The sequence below is a fragment of the Pygocentrus nattereri genome, chromosome 20 (assembly GCF_015220715.1).
Source record: "Pygocentrus nattereri isolate fPygNat1 chromosome 20, fPygNat1.pri, whole genome shotgun sequence".
Taxonomy (NCBI): Eukaryota; Metazoa; Chordata; class Actinopteri; order Characiformes; family Serrasalmidae; genus Pygocentrus; species Pygocentrus nattereri.
This window is the reverse complement of record NC_051230.1, coordinates 29,245,925-29,265,724: the sequence shown is the minus strand read 5'-3', so window position 1 is coordinate 29,265,724 and position 19,800 is coordinate 29,245,925. Positions and strand designations below refer to the sequence as shown.

Below are 19,800 nucleotides of genomic sequence, written 5' to 3'. Positions count from 1 at the left end.
TTGCAGCACAGTTTGGGGATTCCCCCAGTGAAAGATGCCTGATTCAACTCAGCAGTTAACTTCTGAGTTTGGTAAGTGTGTTTGAGGAGGAAAATCACCAAACTGTGATGAAGTCTGGCCCTCCAGTGTCAGAAGTGAGGATCCTTCCCCAAGAACAGTGGTCCTGGAGAACCTCTGCACTGCGTCTTTTGTTGATTTCCCTGCTCTAAGTGGATCTGATGATCTAAGTGATAAGTTAATTAACAAGCTTTTCCTAAATCTGTATTAGAGCAGGATAAATAAAATGTGGGTGCAAGGGGTACCACTCCTGCTATAGAATTTTGAATTTCAAGGATACCTGAATATGAAAATCGGAAATTTGAAGCCTTGTGGACACCAGGGGCAAGCCATGACCATTAAAGCTAGGCCTCTGTTTAGGCTAAGAATGACAAACTGTGGTCAATAAGTGAGAAAATAGAGATAATGCTAATTTCTGCTAGCATCCCTCTTGGATGTCTAATAGTTTGTTAGTAGCATGAATGTGTTGGCTGTTACAGACTAAACAGAGACATTGAAAGCTTGAAAAAGACATACTTTGTTTTATTTACACCTTTAACAGACAGTAACATATCGCCGCTGTCAGAACAAAACCTTTTATCTCCATTTTTGTTGTTTTTCAGTTTTTTGGCACATTTTGCAAATGCCTGTTGGACCAAAATCACTTGGAAAAAAGTCTGCTGTTATTCTCCATTCCAAACAACTGATTGAAACCTGATTTGTGGTTGATATAGCCAGGACTTCCAGAAGGGCTAAAGTGATGGAAGTGGTTTTTCTCACAAAAATGGTCCTTATAAGCCAAAAGGTGATGACGATGTTAGTAGTTAACCGAACGTGATGTAAGGAATGTAAGGTCCCCTCTGGCAGACAAGCGTAATTCAAGGAATCTGTCTTTGGTAAACTGTCAGCAGCCTTCCCTCACGACACATGCCCTTTAATTTGCTGATTACACAAATGATCTATTTTGAAAGCCGAGCTCTCTGACAAACGTTTTGGCCACAATCTGGTTTGTTTCAGTGCTTTGGCCCCATCATGAAAGAAGCTGAGAAGAAAGTTGCTGTTGCTAAGCATAGAGGATCCTCCTTCTCTGTGGCTGAGTGATACTCACTTGCTATCCCATGCTGTAAGCCACAGAATTCTTTTTAAAAAGCCCCAGATTTAGCATAACAAAAGAGCTAGCGCACAGACGAATGCACACACGCACACACTTTTGCTTTGTTCTACCCCGCTGTATGCTTCCTTTTTAGCTTCTAGAGATGGCTTCCAGCTCGTTACGGAGGGTGATGAGCTAAAAGAGGCTTAAAGAGTGATGACTGTGTGCAAACACCAAAAAAGAAACATGACACACACTAACACACATATTTCAACAGGCTGAAATGTAAAAAAAAAAATTCTTTCATTCTTCATGAGGTGCGTATTTAGCCTCCTCACACACATAAAAAGGCCCACGACTGCTGCTCCTGTGCCTATATTGCTACCACAAGCTAGCCTCCACTGCAGGCCTGCATGCCTCAACTTAGCGTGTGGCCAAGCACGGCACCGTTCCTCCTGCTTCACTAAACGATCACTAATTCTAGCCTGTCTGAGGAGCAACCTCTCCAAAACCACCACATATCACTCATTCTCCTTTTGAAAGGAATACTCAACAATTCCTAGGGCTGGCCAAAATGCTTAGAATCAACCTTGGACAATTTATGTTCACGTAGACAAACTTATCATCTACATCCTCGTCATCCAAATGCAGCTAAATAGTAACACTTGTACCATTACAGATTCTAGGCTTGCAGTTTCCCTGATGCTAGTATAATAACCATGTAATTACCATCTGGGCTAGCTTCTAATGTTACTAATTTATAATGCGCCAGTTTGGCAATATTTAGGATTCCAACCGAACGAACATGGGGAAGCACTGGACCATGACTGCTGGCAGTAATACTACCAATTTGCAAGAACATTTCAAGACATATAGTCAAGCTCAGTATGCTAATCTTGGTCTTGTCAGACAAATGAGAAGGTCCATCAAATTAACCGAGTAGCAAATCAACAAAGTAAATACAGACTAAATGAAAAGCTAAATAGAAATAAACAAACTGGCACCCTTCTTGTGGACAAGATCATGCATTTTACTCTCATCCAGAGAGTAGATTGAGGAGATATAGTATATAAATATACATTTGTTAAAGCAGAATTCAACAATAGCATGTTGTTTTACTTTGTTTTCTAATTTATTTATATATTGGGTAATGATGCTGTTATCATCACAGCTCAGTACCTGGCTCTGTCCTAAGCTTTTAGTTTGCACTGCGGGCGATGGGCCGATTCAGGTCAGTTTGAGACAGAACTTTGTTTACACTGGGGTCAGTTTCAGACTCAAAACATAATGATGTGGTTCTGGTCAGGCTGGGTCCTGCCAAGTTTTTTGGTCTCAGGTTGGGTTTGGACTCGAAACATGATGATGTGCTTCTGGTCAGGTCAGGTTGAGACAGAATTTTTCTTGGGCTTGAGTCAAGTTTTGAATCAAAACTTGACGATGTGGCTCCTGTCGGGTTGAGTCTGGACCGAATTTTGTTAGGTCCAAGTCAGGTTCAGACTTAAAATCTAGAGATGTGGTTTGGTTCGGGTTCGTTTGTATTCTGGTCTGTTCGGACACAAAACATTATGATGTGGTTCTGACTTGGACAGATTTGACCTGATTCAACTCAAAACTTGTGGTTTGATTTCGGTCAAGTTTGGGCAGAATTTTATTGGGCTTGGGTCTGTTTAAAGATTCAAAATACATGATGATATGGGTTGGGTTAGGACACAAAACTTGATGTGGTTTGACTGTGGTCAATTAGGACAGAACGTGGTTGGGCTCAGGTCAGGTTTAGACTCAGAACATGGTGATGTAGTTTGGGTCAGGTTCAGACAAAATTTAGTTGTACTTGGGCCAGTTTCAGACTCAAAACTTGAGTGGTTCAGGGTTCACATCATTTTTGGACAAAATTTTGTAAAACTGTCAGTTTCAATCTCAATGCCTGGTGTTTAATCGGGTTGGGTTTGGATAGAATTTTGTTATACTGGGGTCAGTTTCAGACTCAAAAAGAGACAAGTCGTATTCTGACCGACCAACAGTTTAGGGCCTGATTAAAGCTCTAATTTATACGGCCAATCAGCAGTTGAGATTTAAACCCAGTCATGCTTATTGGCTCATTGATGCTGATAAGGCTACTTGGTATTGAAGGTATTGAAATTTGGTCCTGAACGACATGCAATTATTCAGTATTTGTTAGTACTGAAGTAATTCGGTCAGTGTTGAATTTGGATGCTCAGCTATTTGCCGTGCAGAAAGTGATTGAATTAGATTTTTCTTTTGCTCAGCTCTTCTTTTCATATGATGTCAACGTGGGCAAAGGCGACTTATCTTTGTGGAACATGTTTGACAGGCTGGCCTAAATGTTTCACAGGAGTCTGTCTTCGTTTAGCCGAGACACGGAGACTATGAGCCAGCAGGACCCATCCGTGAGCCTTAGGATATATATAGTATTTATAACTCGGCGTAATACTTAAGCCTAATGCAACAATATGACACTTGCTCTGCTTTAAGGGATTAGCGATTCTTGCTCTCAGGCCTTGATGGTGATTAATGCATGTTAAAGTGATGACTCTGTGTTGAGAGAGAGGGAACGAGATACTGTGTCCACAAATGGATTCTCCTTAGAGACAGAGCGAGTGGTGTGTATTACCTCGAGAGTCATGACTGTTCGATATCCTCTCTGCTGCTGCATCTGAAATCTAATCACATAATAACTCTGTGGGATGTGAAAGGGAAGAAGGCAAGCTTTGTGTTTCATGTTTCTTTTTGTCGGCTTTTTCATTCACTGTCACATTTGCTTGCAGCATAAGCCACATATCCATATATACAATCATAAACAGGGTTTGCAGTGTCTGTTTCGCCTTGCTAAGGGGAATTCCACCGATTTTTCAAAAATGTAGCATAATTCAGCCACTGAGATGTGGTTTGAAATGGAGTGAAATGGGTCATTGTTTAGAAAATGACCTGGTGCTTTCATTTAAAATGTGTATACACCAAGTAATGTGCTGTTTAAATCGAAGAGTTCATTCCAAAACATGATATATCAAAGAAATAGTTTTTTAAATGAGGCACACTGGACAACTATTTCATATTCAACCATATTCTTCATAAACATAGACTATCACCAAAAAACGTACAATTTTAATGTTTTCTACATATTATATTTTTAGAATTTATTGTAGCCGACATTAAATTCTAAACATATAAGCATCCAAAATAGTTTATTTGCTGGTAAAGCTTCTGTGATGTACAGCAGAAAAAGAAAAGTGATCTTACTTGATTTTAGGGGGGCTTTTATTTTGACATGCTACGGCGCTTTGCAGAGAAACATGCATTTCATCTTCTTACACCTCCAATCGTCAGGACCACCACAGAGCAGGTACTATCTGGGTGATGGATCATTCTCAGCACTGCAGCGACACTGGGCTGGTGGTGGTGTGTTAGTGTGTGTTGCGCTGGTACGAGTGGATCAGACACATCACACATCACATGAACAGTGCTTATAAATTTCGTCTAATTTCCCTCATAGAAACCTCATTTTCAAACCATTTTCTGACCATTTTTCTGCCGGACCACTCTGGGTGACTTTGTTTATATCCTAACCATTTAATTACACAGAAAATAAAAAAATCTGTGTAATCCCCCTTTGCATGAAGCTCAGTACATTTGATAGTGAATGATATTGATTCTTGGTTTTCTCCACAGTCAGATGTATGAATGTGTTTTTAAAAAGCCCAGCAGATTTATGCATTTGTGCTTTTGCTGTATTGACAGCCACCCGAGCCCGTGACGTTTTTATTTATTTTATTATATATATATATATATATATATATTTTTTTTTTTTTTTGCAACCCTGACAAATGCGCACTCGCAGTCCCCTCGTGTGCAGCTATACGTCAGTACCAGTCGGAGGCAGCGGTCCGTGTTAATCATGACCTTGTCTGACCGCCTCACCTTGTCTACTTAGAAACCGCTGACACAGAGAGAGGATAACCAACAACGTTTTTCTGTGTTTTTTGCCATCTGCTGCAGCTGAAACCTACATCAGCTCCACCACTGCTGCCCACAGGCACAGTTTCCAAGAGGGCGTGGTGGGGTTCCCATGTTCTGAATAATTATAGCGCACTATACAACCCTCTGTAATAATTAATTTTGATAATCATTGTTTAAAAATATGACCAAATATTGAACTGATATAAGAAGGTCATGTAAGAATTCTCATATAAGAAACATTGAAGTTCCTCTGTTTGGCACGTCATATTAAGCTAAAGAGCTGCTGTGAGTTAAGTTGTGCTTGTTTGTGTATTTAATACATGTTTTGACCTGTTATTGTATTAAAAAGAGATGTTTAATGCAAAGAATTTGGTCTACACAATAGACTGTAATCAAACCAAACATGCAGACACAGATGGAACAAAAACATGGACCATCTGGGGGTCCATATATCCGACATGGGCCTTGTACTTTATTTTTCTCCACCTCTTATGATTATTTGTGCAGTACAAGCAGTTGTAGTTCATTTTTTTTACGTCCAGCCTCTCTTTGTTAAACCGGCTGTTTGTTTTATCACTGTCTTTAAGACTGATATATGTAAATGAGATTATTTGCATAAAGTTAAACTCTCAACTCGCTTCACGTCTAATGTTTGTGCTGGAAATTGTCAGCTCTCACTCAAAAGGAATGACCTCCAGCCACTTTGTTGCATCGCTTCGCTGCCGGTGTGAATGCAGGGTAAGGCATCCAATGCAGCGCAAAAATGCTGAAAGCTAATTCAATCCCTGGTGATGCCACAGCCATACATAATTAGCAGGTATTGTTCTCCTCCAATGATGTTGCATTAGTGGAGGTTTCAAAAAGGTAGTGGAGCTTCACATGTCTTGGAGGAAGCCTGTGCTAACTTTCACCCTCCCAGCTTGGTAGTGTGGTGTCATGGGGAGCCCAACTAGTGGGTGGAAATAACCACAACTACATTGGAGGGAAAATTGGGTGTAAATAAAAAGGAAAGAAAGAAAAAAGTAAAGGGTCTTGTTGCGAATAAAAGCCTTGATTTGAGCTGACAGTGATCAGCGATGCAGGCAGACAGTGACACAGCCTTCATTAAACCATTATGGCCTTTCTTCTCTGGGCTAGCTGTGAACATTGTTCCGTCTCTCTCTCTCTCTCGCTCTTGCGACACGGTAATCAAGCAGAGTTTGAAGTCTAATTATTTAGCGTGCAGCAGACAGGATGTGCCGAGAGCGAGCTGTAATGCAAATCGATATTTTTTTTTCCTCCCTTTGCATTTACCTCTGTGTCATTTCGAGAGTTTGTGTAGCCTTATGTTCTTGCAGCATATCCACACCATATCAGGTGTGAGGATATTTGTGTGAGTGTGTGTGTGTGTGTTTGTGTGTGTGTTGTTGTTCCTTCTCAATCTCTTTTTCTTGTTTTCTGCAGGCTATGAGTTGCTGTATCAGCCGGAGGTGGTGCGTCTCTATCTGTCCCTGCTGACGGAGAGTCAGAATTACAACACCCTGGAGGCAGCAGCTGGAGCACTGCAGAATCTCAGTGCTGGACAGTGGACCGTGAGCACTGCACATACACTATACATATACATCTCTTGGCCTGTGGCAGTGCTATCGTAACACGTACACCTTAGCATCCAAACTCATATGAAGCAGTCAGCCCACTTCACATCATGATATTTGCCTTCTCTTTCACTCTCAGATATATATGAGAGAGAGAGAGAGAGAGAGAGAGAGAGAGAGAGAGATGTTCCAATGAAGGTTAATGTTACAATATGCAAAGACCTTTTTGACAATTATATGCTTCCAACTTGTGTGGCGTCGGTTTGGCCCTATCCTGTTCCAACATGACCCCACTTTTGCAATGTATTGGAACGTCGATTGCAAGTTGATTGTCCAACATCAGTGCCTGACCACACAAATGTTCTTTTGACCGAAGGAGCACAAGTTCACACAGATACACAGATCCAGAATCTTGTGGAAAACCTTCCAAGAAGAGTGGAGGCTGTTATAGCCGCATATATATAGCCTCTGTATTAATGCTCATGGTTTTGCTATGGGATGTCCAACAAGCTCATGTAGTTGTGATGGTCAGATGTCCCCATACTTTTGGCCATATTGTGGACATAGAAACATACATAAACTAGGCTGGGTTGCAAGGCAGAGTGGGAACCTGCCATTGATGGCTGGTCTGACACCCCTGTGTGGTAGAGAGGAAACACTACACCTATATTACATTGAAATGAGCATGTTTCAGTAAGCCTTGCTCTATCTTTGCTCCTCAGAGCTCACAGCTTATTTGTATTATCTTAAGCAGCCCGATGAGTGCTCTGAAATACACAAATATCAAACATGTTCCAGCAGCAAATCCAATCATTTCACTCTTATGCAGCTCTGCGGACAGCTTCCTGCCCGCTCCTGTGTCTTTCCCGCCCTCTCTGAGCGCGTTACGAGCCAATGCTGTGTGTGTGGGCCACACTCTGGGACCCCAATCCTCTAACACCCACAACCCCCTGCGTCTGGGGCATATACGTAGCTCCATAAGAGGATTTTGGACTGTTCTTCCTCTCTTTTCTTTGTAAATGTGCTTTCATCCCTGCTGCGGTTGGAGATTACACTTTCGAAAGCTTGTCACCTCCCCCTGGTGCTCACAGTAGGGCATTGCAGCTTTATAATTATGTCTCAAGGCCACAGAGCTGGTTGTGGAGGCAAGTTTTTTTCATCTCAGAGAGAGAGAGCGGGGGTTTCATGTATTTAAGAGTTTTAGACAAGGACAAGTTAAACAATAACATTTTTAGTCTAATGGCTTCTGGCACCTGGCCCGACTGGTTCTGCGAAATTTGAGACCTGACCCAACATTGCCTGACTGGCAGTGCTAAATTAGAGGCTTAACCTACCTTGGCCCAACTGGTACTGCTAAATTAGAGATCCGACCAGACCCTGCCCGAATGGTGCCATTTAAATTGAGACCTGACCTAACTTGGCCGGACTTGTGCTGCTAAATGTGAAAACTGACTTGTCCCAACTGACACTGTTAAATTTGATATCTGACCTGGCCTGCCTGGTAGTACTTAAGTTGAGACCCGACCTGGCTCAGTTGGTAATGATAAAATTGAGACTCAACCTGGCCCAACTGGTAATACTAAATTTGAGACCCAACCTGGCCCAACTGGTAATACTAAATTTGAGACCCAACCTGGCCCAACTGGTAATACTAAATTTGAGACCCAACCTGGCCCAACTGGTAATACTAAATTTGAGACCTGACCCAACTTGGCCCAACACTTCTAAATTTGTGAACCAACCTGGCCCAGCTGGTACAGCTAAATTTGATACTTGACCAAACTCAGCGATCGTCGGCCGCATCACAAATGAGGAGAACGACTCCCACCCCATGCATGAGACTCTGGCAGCACTGGGCAGTTCCTTCAATGACCGGCTCCTTCACCCCAAGTGTGTGAAGTAGCGCTATTGCAGGTCCTTCCTTCCTGCTGCTGTGAGACTGTTCAACCAGCACTGCTCCCAGTAGACCACACACACACATACAGTATACACACACACACACACACACAATATACACACACACACACATACACACACATAAAATATACACACATTTCCCCGCTGTGGGACTAATAAAGGATCATCTTATCTTAAACTGAACTAACTAGCAAATAGAGATGGGGTTTTTAATTCTTTACTTCATTACTATGTGCTTAAGTTGGTGGAGTGTGTAAGTGAAAATAAGTTGACACATCCTCAGGAAACAGACCTAAAAATGACAGTTTTCTACAAATGTTAGTGCACAAATTATGATAATTTGCTAAGTGTAACATATTGAGGGGAAAAAAGTGGCATAACTTTTGTACCTGCCATAATTTGTTTTTTTTTTTTATGGTTTGTTGTTAAATACAGCAAAGAAAGCATTAAAATATTCAAATATGCAGAAGTGTGTTCTCAGTAGAACAGGTGTTTGTCACTGAAAGAGTCAACAAAAACGGAATATGACCGAGTGCACCCAAACTTATACATATGACTGTACATATTAAAAAGTTACTTAATTATTAACTAACAATGAGGTTCCTATAACCCAGAAATAATTATTGTTTGTGGCACAAAGAAATGGTTAATAATTCAAATGAAAGCATTTATTAATGCAACATAGCAAGTGTTTAAGTATAAACAAGCTATTAGGTAATGATGAAGTTGCTGAGTTATAAAGTGTTACTGTTTTTTAGCCTTTACACCCAAATCATAAGCATCTCATGGGCACAGTTAAACATTACGGCATGTGTTGTTTTGGTTTTGGTGCTTTGGTGATATGATCTGATTGGTCTGAGTAAAGAACCTTTCTGTTTTCTCCTCCGCAGTGGTCCAACTATATCCGAGCAACTGTGAGAAAGGAGAAGGGCCTTCCCATTCTGGTGGAGCTGCTTCGCTCTGACTCGGACAAGGTGGTGCGGGCTGTGGCCATCGCCCTGCGCAACCTGTCCATCGACTGCCGCAACAAGGACCTCATAGGTGAGACGCCCACCAAGCCCTACAGACTTCAGCCTACATTACACGCTTCATCAAATAAACAGCTTTTTTCCCCATTACTGGTGGTTGTTTCAACAAAATGGTAAAGCTGTTCTGTTCCTTAATCAGGTATTAATAGCAAAGGATTAAACTTTACTCTCTAGATAAGAAGTCTAGCCATTCACTCACAACAGCACATACCAGGGGGACAGTCAGCCGTCAGCTAGGATTGACATTATTAAGAGTTGATGTTTATACTTTGTGTTTTATTTTTGTTGCCTTTTAGAGCACCCAAAGAAACTGTTTATAACATTAAAAATATTATTATAATTGTTTTTATATGATTATGTTGTTTTATAGTTATTTTATGTTCTATTTTGTTGAGAAACATCTCTGTAGGTTTGTATTATACCAGAATGTTCAAAATATTTTGACTTAAAACGGAGCCTTAAGAAATATATATCATGTTGAATGATATGGAAAAACAGAGTTTTAAATTCTTTGGCCATACATCCTAGTCCTAAAATAAACAAGAGGTTGCCCCTTAATGTCCAGTAGGCCTTGAGGAGGGAAGGCATTCTCATCAGCAAGTCTGTGCAGAGCAGAGCTTTTAGCCCAAAGAATACAGTGTTGAAGTATTTAATTTAAAGAATATTCAGCAATGTCCTCTTTAAAGCATTTCATTGCTTTCACTCAAGAGTCAGGCTTACATCTAAGAAATAAGCGCTTGAGGGAAGCACTATCGATGTTAATGGGCAGCATGGCGAGAATATCACTTGATATTTTCAAATAACTAAAATATTTAATAGGCTGAATAATCTTCAAAGTTCTAATTGTGATAACCTCATGAAGGGCAAATGTCAGATTTCTAGCCTTGATATAAGATATTCACACTTGTTAAGACACCATTCATAGAGAAAGCCAAGATTATATATTTATAAAGAAAAGGCTTTTCAATTTCCTGCAGCATTTCTGTAATCTCAAATTTGCTGGTAACATAGTCACCAGTGTAGAGTATCTCGCTCATCTGTGTTTTCCACCACAGGGAGTTATGCAATGAGGGACTTGGTCAGCAACCTGCCGAGCGGGCAGCAGCGGCCAGCCAAGAACCTAGAGGAGGACACAGTGGTGGCCATCCTCAACACCATCCACGAGATTGTGACGGACAGCTCAGAGAATGCTCGCTCACTCATCACAGCTCAAGCCATTGACAAGCTGGTGGCCATCAACAGGACCAGGTAGGGACATCAGGCAGTTTAAGGGTGATTTATTCTTCTGCGGTCAAATTTGCATAGATGTAGCAGAAGCTCTTTCTTTTATTATTAAGATATTTATTGGCACTTAAATGCCAAAAAATGCAATAACTTAGCTCTATATTTCAGTTTCTCTAGCAGGGAATGTAAAGTTAAAGTAGTCCAAAAATGTCTTTTAAACCTTATAAAATCTTTAGGTGAATCCCCTGGTTGAGTATTTTAGTTTCTTGAGCTTTAAATATGCCACTACATCCCCCACACATTGCCCTTGTAAAGGAGGGGTAGCTAATTTCCAATTAAATAAAGTAAGGCATCAAGCCAACAAAGATGCAAAAGCTATGGCATCTGAATGGGCAGTTGATACTGCTGTCTCGCAGGGGGCCACACCAAAGATGGCAATTTCAGGACCAAGACTGATTCCTTTGTTGCAAATATAGAAAAATGTCCTAGAAACAGAGGACCAAAATTGCACCAACAGTGGGCATGACTGGAACATGTGATACAGGGTGGCTGGGGCCTGATGGCATCGAGAGCAAGTTGGATCTGTGTCCCAATATATCTTGGCAAGCCTGTTCTTAGTAAGATGAAGCTATGAAACAAATAGACCTTGAACATATCTTCTTTATTGCCAACAGCCAGGCATCATCTGAGATCTCATAGCCAAAGTCCTCCTTCCACTCCTTCCAAGTGACAGGGAAACAAACATTTGAATAGCATAATACAGTCTACTCACAGCTCCAACTATTTGACGAGTAATGGAAAGGAAAAGAAATGCTTCCTTACAAAGGCACATATCTGCAAACAAACAAAATATACCCATTCCCTGACTGCTCAAAAGACATGAACAGACCATCCTTAAAAAGATCTTTTGTTCATTTTAAACCACTATTGCACCATAACTTGAATGTTGCATCCATGAGTGATGGTGAGAAAAGTGCATTCACAACAACTGGAAGAAAGGGCAAAGACTGTCTGAGCTTAAACTGAGTCTCAAACTGGGACCATATTTGAAGTGAGCCACTCGCAATGGGGTTATTTGTGAGGCACTGCTTACTGAGTGGTAATGGGGCACATACTAAAGAAGCCAATCCACACCCTTCAGAGGACACAGAGATCCAATATATTAGTTTATGAATATTAGCCTCCCAGTAATACTGTGGGGAAATTGGGAGTACTAAGCTTCCATCCTCTTCCTGTCTCTCAAGCTCTTTCTTATTTGTGGGATAGTCCTATTCCAGAGCAGATACGGACTTATCTAGCTCCTTAAAAAGGTCTTTGGGATAAAATGGGCACTGTTTGAAACGGGAATAAAAACCTGAGCATAATTGTCATCTTGACCACTAGTGATATAGGAAGTGCTGACCAACTGACAAGGTTTGGCTCCTTTCCAGGACTGATTTAAATAGATCACTTTATTTGTGAGTAACTGATACACCAAGGTATATAAAAGTTTCTTTCAATGGATATGACTCAAATGACATCTCTCGGGCCTGGTCAATGACAGGGAAGAGCAAACTCTTAGTACAATTAATTTTATATCCTGAGATCTTACCAAAATTAGAAATCATTTGTAAAGCCTTATGAATAGAGATGTTGGGGTTAGACAGATAAAGTACAAGGTGGTCTACATATAAAGATAGTTTGTGTGTTTGACCCCCTATATCAAGACCCGTGAGTTCTCTGGCACCCCTTAGGGCCAGAGTGGTTTAATGGCGAGCTTAAATAAGTGAGGACTCAAGGGACAGCCCTGTCTAGTCCCTCTATGTTCAGGGAAATAATGAGAAATAATCTTATTGGTCTGGAGGCTTGGGGTATAGCATGTAAGTGGGTCCAAAGCCGAACCTCTACAAAGTGACTAAAAGATCTTCATATTTGATGCAATCAAATGCTTTGTGCACATCTAAAGAAAACAGAACCTCTGCTGTAAGTGGAGCTTCAGGAAAGAAGAGAACATTGTATTACTAAAATGCTGCTGCCCCATAATAGAGCCAGTCTAGGTGTATTTACTGTATGCATAACTGACTCCAGTCTACTATCTAGATCCTTAGTAATTGTATAGTTGCAGAAAAGCAAGCTCACAGGCCAGTATGACTCACAGAGGGTCTTTTCTGTTTGATTGCCTGATCAAAAAGCTGTTGAGATGCCACAATCTATTCTATCTTGTGGACCTATGGTAAGCATCTCAAGACTATTGAAGAACTGTGCAATATTCAGTAGTGTTGGGGTCCTCATAAAATTGCCTAAAATTGGTTATTAATGCCTTTTTGATCAGTAGTTATTCCATCTCTAGTGTCAGTCTCTGCTATAAACCCAACCTCTGCAGATTGTCTTAACTAGTGTCAACTCGTTCCCCATGCTTATGGAACTCTTGACAAGATTTGAGATAAAGCTCCTCAGCCTACCTAGTCGAATGAGTGTCACAATCCGTCAGATAAGCTATTTTCTCCCTTAACAGGTCAGCAGAGGGAGCTGCTAAGTGCCTATAATCAACATCGTTAGTCAAAGAGATCAGTTCATTAAGGCGTGCAAACTGTCTTTTGTTCATACTGGCATTATAGACTATTATCTGTCCACACAGATAGGCTTTGATTGCTTCCCAGAGGTTAGAATGGCTCATATCTGGTGACTGATTCATTTCTAAAAAGAAGTCAATTTGAGTCGATAAGAAGCTCACAAAATCCTCATCTGATAGAAGACGTGGATTAAGTTATCAGGTACGTTGTGGAACCTCATTATTCAACCAAGCATATATGCCAAGCAAATGCCTTTGTCACTGGGCTATGGTCAGAGACAATGATGCCCCCATATTCGCTTGACCTCAGCAGGGGGAGAAGTCTCATATCTAGCAGAGAGCAGCCTATCCTGGAGTATGACTGGTATGCTGCAGAAAAGTGAACACTGTCTAGCCACCGGATTTTTTACACCTCCATGCGTCAACCACCCCATACATTTGGAGAATTTACTGACACTCAATTGATTTACTTAGTATTCTTGGTGTGACTTTGGAGCGGTCCAGAATGGGGTTTAAAACATAGTTTAAGTCTTCCCTGAGAATCAGTTGGAGACTGTTCAAGTCTGTTCAAAATTGCTGAAAAATTGTGCATTGTCCCAACTGAGGTCATAAACACGTACTGGTAAATTGAACAGATGTCCTTGAAAAATAATAAAATGGAAGCATCCTTATCAAAAATTACCTTTGATTTCACAAGTTGCACACCCCTATGAATGAGAGTGGTTGTGCCCTGACATTTAGCAATAAAGGTCTAAGTCTCCCCAAAAGAGACGCTGCATAAACCCCAAATTTTCACTGTCGCATAACTCATCAAAGCTTACCTTGTGAGACCTTACTAGAACTAAATCAGAATAAAATGTTGCAGCTAAGCTTAACCATAACCAAACATACAGTATACTCAAATTTCCTGACTAGGGCTTAAGTTACAACCCTCTTCATGTGAGTAACATCGGCCACATTATGTGGATAATAACCATGGATACTGTAAACATCAGAGAGGAGGATGGCCATTCTGCTTGGAAAATACTAAACCAACCAGCTATATCTCAACAGAACACGGCCCACCCAAAATGAAAAAAATAAATATATTTACCCTTTTGCTGGAAGCTTGGAAAAATAAAAAGAAACTTAAGCCAAGTCTTTAACCTATCTGAGATGGGCTGTAAGATTAGCAGTCCAAGTGATGTTACGCCAACATAACACCATATGGAAGTAGAGCCTCCGAAGGAAGTGCATTGTCATGCTTTGCATTTCAGGCTCCTTATAATAAAGTCCTTGGTCTGTTTGGGACCCTTAAAGTGTGTACATCTGGCATTATTATCTGCTGCTCTGCTGGTTACCACAGGCCATAGCAAATCCTCTCCCAGGTCCTCAGCAAGCCCCACACCTCGTTAGCCCTCTGCTTGGCAACTGCCCGAGTGTAATCCGGTTGGACACGGATTTTATCGCCATCCCTGGTGGTCAACTGTTTCATTTGCCTGGCTTTTCTTAGAATTGCTTCCTTCCCCTGAAAAGACCAACATCTGATGCCAGAGGCTCTTCGTGGATCATTGTTGCCTGATCTCTCATGCAGTGTACGGTGTGCCTGATTGACTAAAAGGGCTTATCGAGGCTGAGCATTTCCTTCAGGCACTGAGATGTAGTCAGTCGGGCGCTTTCCATCTCCTCAGCTCTCCTTTATTCCAATAATGCATAGGTCCCAATCCTTGTTTCGTGCTTTCAGAAAGGTGAGTTCTCTCTGCATATTAGTAATCTCTTTTTCCAGAGCTGCCACAATCAGACTTCTGGAATTTGCATCGTTTGCAAATTTAATTTCTGCTCTGAGCTGGTTGACCTGGTTCTGAATTTCAGCAGATTGTGCCTCTGCTTTACTTTAATTCAGTCCTCAGCTCAGCAATCGATTGGTGGATAGCATCCTGCTCTGCTCTCCAGTCAAGTGCAACATTAGCATCTGGGTTAGCTCCGGAGTTACCACATGTCAAGAATTGTTCAAGAATTTTTCAATATTTCTTACCAGTGTAAAGTCAGGATATCAAAGCTAGTGCACAGTCTTGACTTGCTTTATCAGTAATTAATAAAATTGACATTAAATAGCTGCTTTCATATGAAATATGAGGACCTCAGTGCATCCTCATATGGCGCTGCTCCAGACTCCTCCCCAGAAAGGCTTTCTAACCAATCACTAATATTATTGTATGCCATGAACATCTGGACCAGATTTCAGAGGTCTTATGGGTATTTTAAGAATCAAAAGATTCACATTTTCCAACAAACACATATAACGTTAGACCTCAAACACAGATATTTTAAAAGCTGTGTTTTGTTTTCTTTCCATTTTCATAAAAATCTTCATCCACACCAACAGCTGTTTCGAAAATCTCTCCCTCCTTACAAGAACGAAAATTGGGAATTTTAAAATGAGCATGCTGGCCCAGTAGAGGGTGATGGTACAGTCCTCATAAATTTTGAAATATATACACTGCTCAAAAAAATAAAGGCAACACTGAAACAACACAATATAACTCCAGGGAAATCAAACTTCTGTGAAATCAAACTGTCCACTTCGGAAGCAACACTGACAATCAATTTCACAGCTGTTGTGTAAATGGAACAGACAACAGGTGGAAATTATTGGCGATTAGCAAGACACACTCAATAAAGGAGTGGTTCTGCAGGTGGGGACCACAGACCACTTCTCCGTACCTTTCTGCTTTCTGGCTGATGTTTTGGTCACTTTTGAATGTTGGTGGTGCTTTCACACTCGTGGTAGCAGGAGACGGACTCTACAACCCACACAAGCGGCTCAGGTAGTGCAGCTCATCCAGGATGGCACATCAATGCGAGCTGTGGCAAGAAGGTTTGCTGCGTCTGTCAGGGTCCTGTCCAGAGGCTGGAGGTGCTACCAGGAGACAGGACAGTACACCAGGAGACGTGGAGGAGGCCGTAGGAGGGCAACAACCCAGCAGCAGGACCGCTACCTCCGCCTTTGTGCAAGGAGGAACAGGAGGAGCACTGCCAGAGCCCTGCAAAATGACCTCCAGCACGCCACAAATGTGCATGTGTCTGCACAAACGGTTAGAAACTGACTCCATGAGGATGGTATGAGGGCCCGACGTCCACAGATGGGGGTTGTGCTCACAGCCCAACACCGTGCAGGACGCTTGGCATTTGCCAGAGAACACCAGGATTGGCAAATTCGCCACTTGTGCCCTGTGCTCTTCACAGATGAAAGCAGGTTCACACTGAGCACATGTGACAGACGTGACAGAGTCTGGAGACGCCGTGGAGAGCGATCTGCTGACTGCAACATCCTTTAGCATGACCAGTTTGGCAGTGGGTCAGTAATGGTGTGGGGTGGCATTTCTTTGGAGGGCCACACAGCCCTCCATGTGCTCGCCAGAGGTAGCCTGACTGCCATTAGGTACCGAGATGAGATCCTCAGACCCCTTGTGAGACCATATGCTGGTGCGATTGGACCTGGGTTCTTCCTAATGCAGGACAATGCTAGACCTCATGTGGCTGGAGTGTGTCAGCAGTTCCTGCAAGATGAAGGCATTGAAGCTATGGACTGGCCCATTCAGACCTGAATCCGATTGAGCACATCTGGGACATCATGTCTCGCTCCATCCACCAACGCCACGTTGCACCACAGACTGTCCAGGAGTTGGCGGATGCTTTAGTCCAGGTCTGGGAGGAGATCCCTCAGGAGACCATCCGCCACCTCATCAGGAGCATGCCCAGGCGTTGTAGGGAGGTCATACAGGCACGTGGAGGCCACACACAATACTGAGCCTCATTTTGACTTGTTTTAAGGACATTACATCAAAGTTGGATCAGCCTGTCGTGTGTGTTTCCACTTTAATTTTGTGTGTGACTCCAAATCCAGGCCTCCATTGGTTAATAAATTAGATTTCCATTGATGATTTTTGTGTGATTTTGTTGTCAGCACATTCAACTTTGTACAGAACAAAGTATTCAATGAGAATATTTCATTCATTCAGATCTAGGATGTGTTATTTGAATGTTCCCTTTATTTTATTGAGCAGTGTACATTTTTAAATGCTTCAAAAAGAACTGTTTTGTGTGAATTTTTTGAAAAGTATAGAGCACAAAACTGAAGCAGTAGAAGTCACAGCAAAAACAACAGGCTGTAATTGAGTTTTAGACAGATTTAAACTCTGAGTAGTGCCAGAAAATAAAAGCTTACAAAAGCGAAAAAGTACTATTTGCTGCCACATTCACAATGCCATCACTGCACCAGCGTCTCTCAAAAAAACACACAGTCCTGATCAGGCAGAGAAGTGAAGTTCCAGACATGACTTTGGTTAATATCATGAAGCCACATAGCCTTAGAGTCATTGGCTGTACACTGAGTACAGTGCATTCTGATGCCTCCACAAGGTGTAATGGCAAAATAAAGCTCATTTCAATCAACCTCTAAATTGCTGAGCATACAGAAACAACCCAGTTGTATTTCTGTGTTTTTCATGCTAAGTTTATAAATTGTAATACTAGAAATATTTTTGTCTGTGATGGTAACAGAAAAAAAAATTGAACTTAGACTCAAGAACACACTTTCGTTTTTTTCAATAATCAGGCCTTCCATAAGAACCAGTCAAACTGGTAGGCTGGATTTAATTTTAGGAGGGGTTGGGTTACAGGTTGATGAGGCCAGCTAGGACGCATTATGTCCCAGTGATAATCCTGAAGTGAAGTCGACAAGCATCAGCTAGCCTACTGCATTGAGTTGCCTTAAATGCAGGATTTACTATAACAGCACATGATGGCAGGCCTCTCTTTACAGCACTAGGCCAAGATGTCAGGACTGAAGGGGTAAGAACTGCGATTTTCTCGTCGCTGTCATGTTTTCACTTAGCTCCCTAGCTTGATAAGCTGTAGGCAGAGTGACATTTTGGAATGTTTTCAGTGGCACTTATTTTACTTTTAAGCAATCAGAAACCTGGGAGTAGAGACTGGCTGCCAAGTGTGGTGGACTAGGCCACCCAGACCCCTTTAGCTACGCAAAGACATTAAAATTCGCAAAGACATTAAAACCTTGGCGAACGTCGGTTCACAGACTGTTATTCCGTGTGTGAATAATAATTATAAGCACACTCTGTTCCTGTAATATTTGTGAAATGGAAGCTGAAATATTGGTTCTGCAAAAGGAAAGAGATAAAAAAAAGTGGGGGGGGTGCAGAACTTTTTTTTTCCAATGACAAATGGAATTCCACTTTATCATTAAATGCAGCTTTGTATTCTTGTTTAGACAAATATATTGCAAGAGCAGCTTGTTAATCTCAAGAGCTGTTTTATATGCATTTGTTTAGTCATCTTAGCAAACAGGCTCTTATTTGTTGTAACCCTGAATTATTTAATATTAATGAAAGTTCTAGAAGCTATGCATGTTATTATAACAAAAATCTAGCCTTTTCTGCATATTCTAGTTTTTCAGAGTTCCCAAGAACAGAGCCAGGGGAGAAAGTGATGATTTCTGAGCATGAAATTTTGCCCTCTGCACTCACTGATTTGGAAAACATTGCATACCTCTAGAGAAGAAAAAGGACTTTTTAATCATCCTTTCTTCAATAGACAGTCCCATCTGACCTCATTTCACACCTAATTTCTATTATTCGCACCCATCTACCTGCTAAAGGCCCAATCAGGTTTGATTTTTTCCTTCACTGAGCATCAATTGAGTTAGATTAACTTTTTTCCCTTTAAAGAAAAATCAGTGCATGCTTCATTCGTGATTTGCCTCTCTCTTCTGGGTCTTTGAATTGGAGTAAACTTGGACTGCTTAATTGCAGATCATAAGATGAGCTAACAAAATGAAAATAGTAGGAGTTGTGGCCCCCGAAACAACCAGGGGTCCAACTGTGGGAATAGGTGACTTTGATCCCACCACAGATCCCACCAGGGGCCAGATTTCCCCCCAAAATTGCACTCTTCTTCAAATACCTTTTGAAGAAAACACAGCTGATTTTAGGCATTTAAGTATTGTATTTTAGTCATTTTGTAGGCTGCTTAACTTAATATTTAAAATGCAGTTTGAAGGCTAACTGGGCAAACTTGAACAATATATTAACTGAAAAACTTAGTAGCAGTAAAAAATTACATGATTTTGTGAGCAAAATGGAAGTTTTTACTCATTCTTCATGGAAACCCCAGAAAGCCCCAGATGGAGTTGATGTAGAATGACCCACGTATGTCTAGGAAGCTGCTGGTGTTCTCATAACAACAAACTGACCGTTCCAGAGTCCAGACCTCAACATCACTGAATGTGTTTTGGATTATTTGGTTGGTGAGAAGCAGAAAATGCAACCAACTTTTAAGACTGAACTTTGGAGGTGTGGAAATATATCCCTGTAGATTTCTTTGAGAAACTGAAAGTGAGAATAA

The 19,800-nt window shown here is 41.4% G+C and overlaps 1 protein-coding gene across 9 annotated transcripts in view; it reads left to right on the top strand.

Annotated features, from left to right (window-relative positions):
- Positions 1-19,800, top strand: part of arvcfb (ARVCF delta catenin family member b) — a 325,507-nt gene that overhangs the window by 289,600 nt on the left and 16,107 nt on the right. For all 9 annotated transcript variants that reach the window (XM_017709694.2, XM_017709689.2, XM_037531888.1 and 6 more), the window contains 3 exons: positions 6,548-6,675; positions 9,486-9,636; positions 10,679-10,871. In XM_017709694.2, coding sequence (XP_017565183.1) covers positions 6,548-6,675; positions 9,486-9,636; positions 10,679-10,871 — 472 coding nt within the window. The remainder of the gene's footprint in view (positions 1-6,547; positions 6,676-9,485; positions 9,637-10,678; positions 10,872-19,800) is intronic.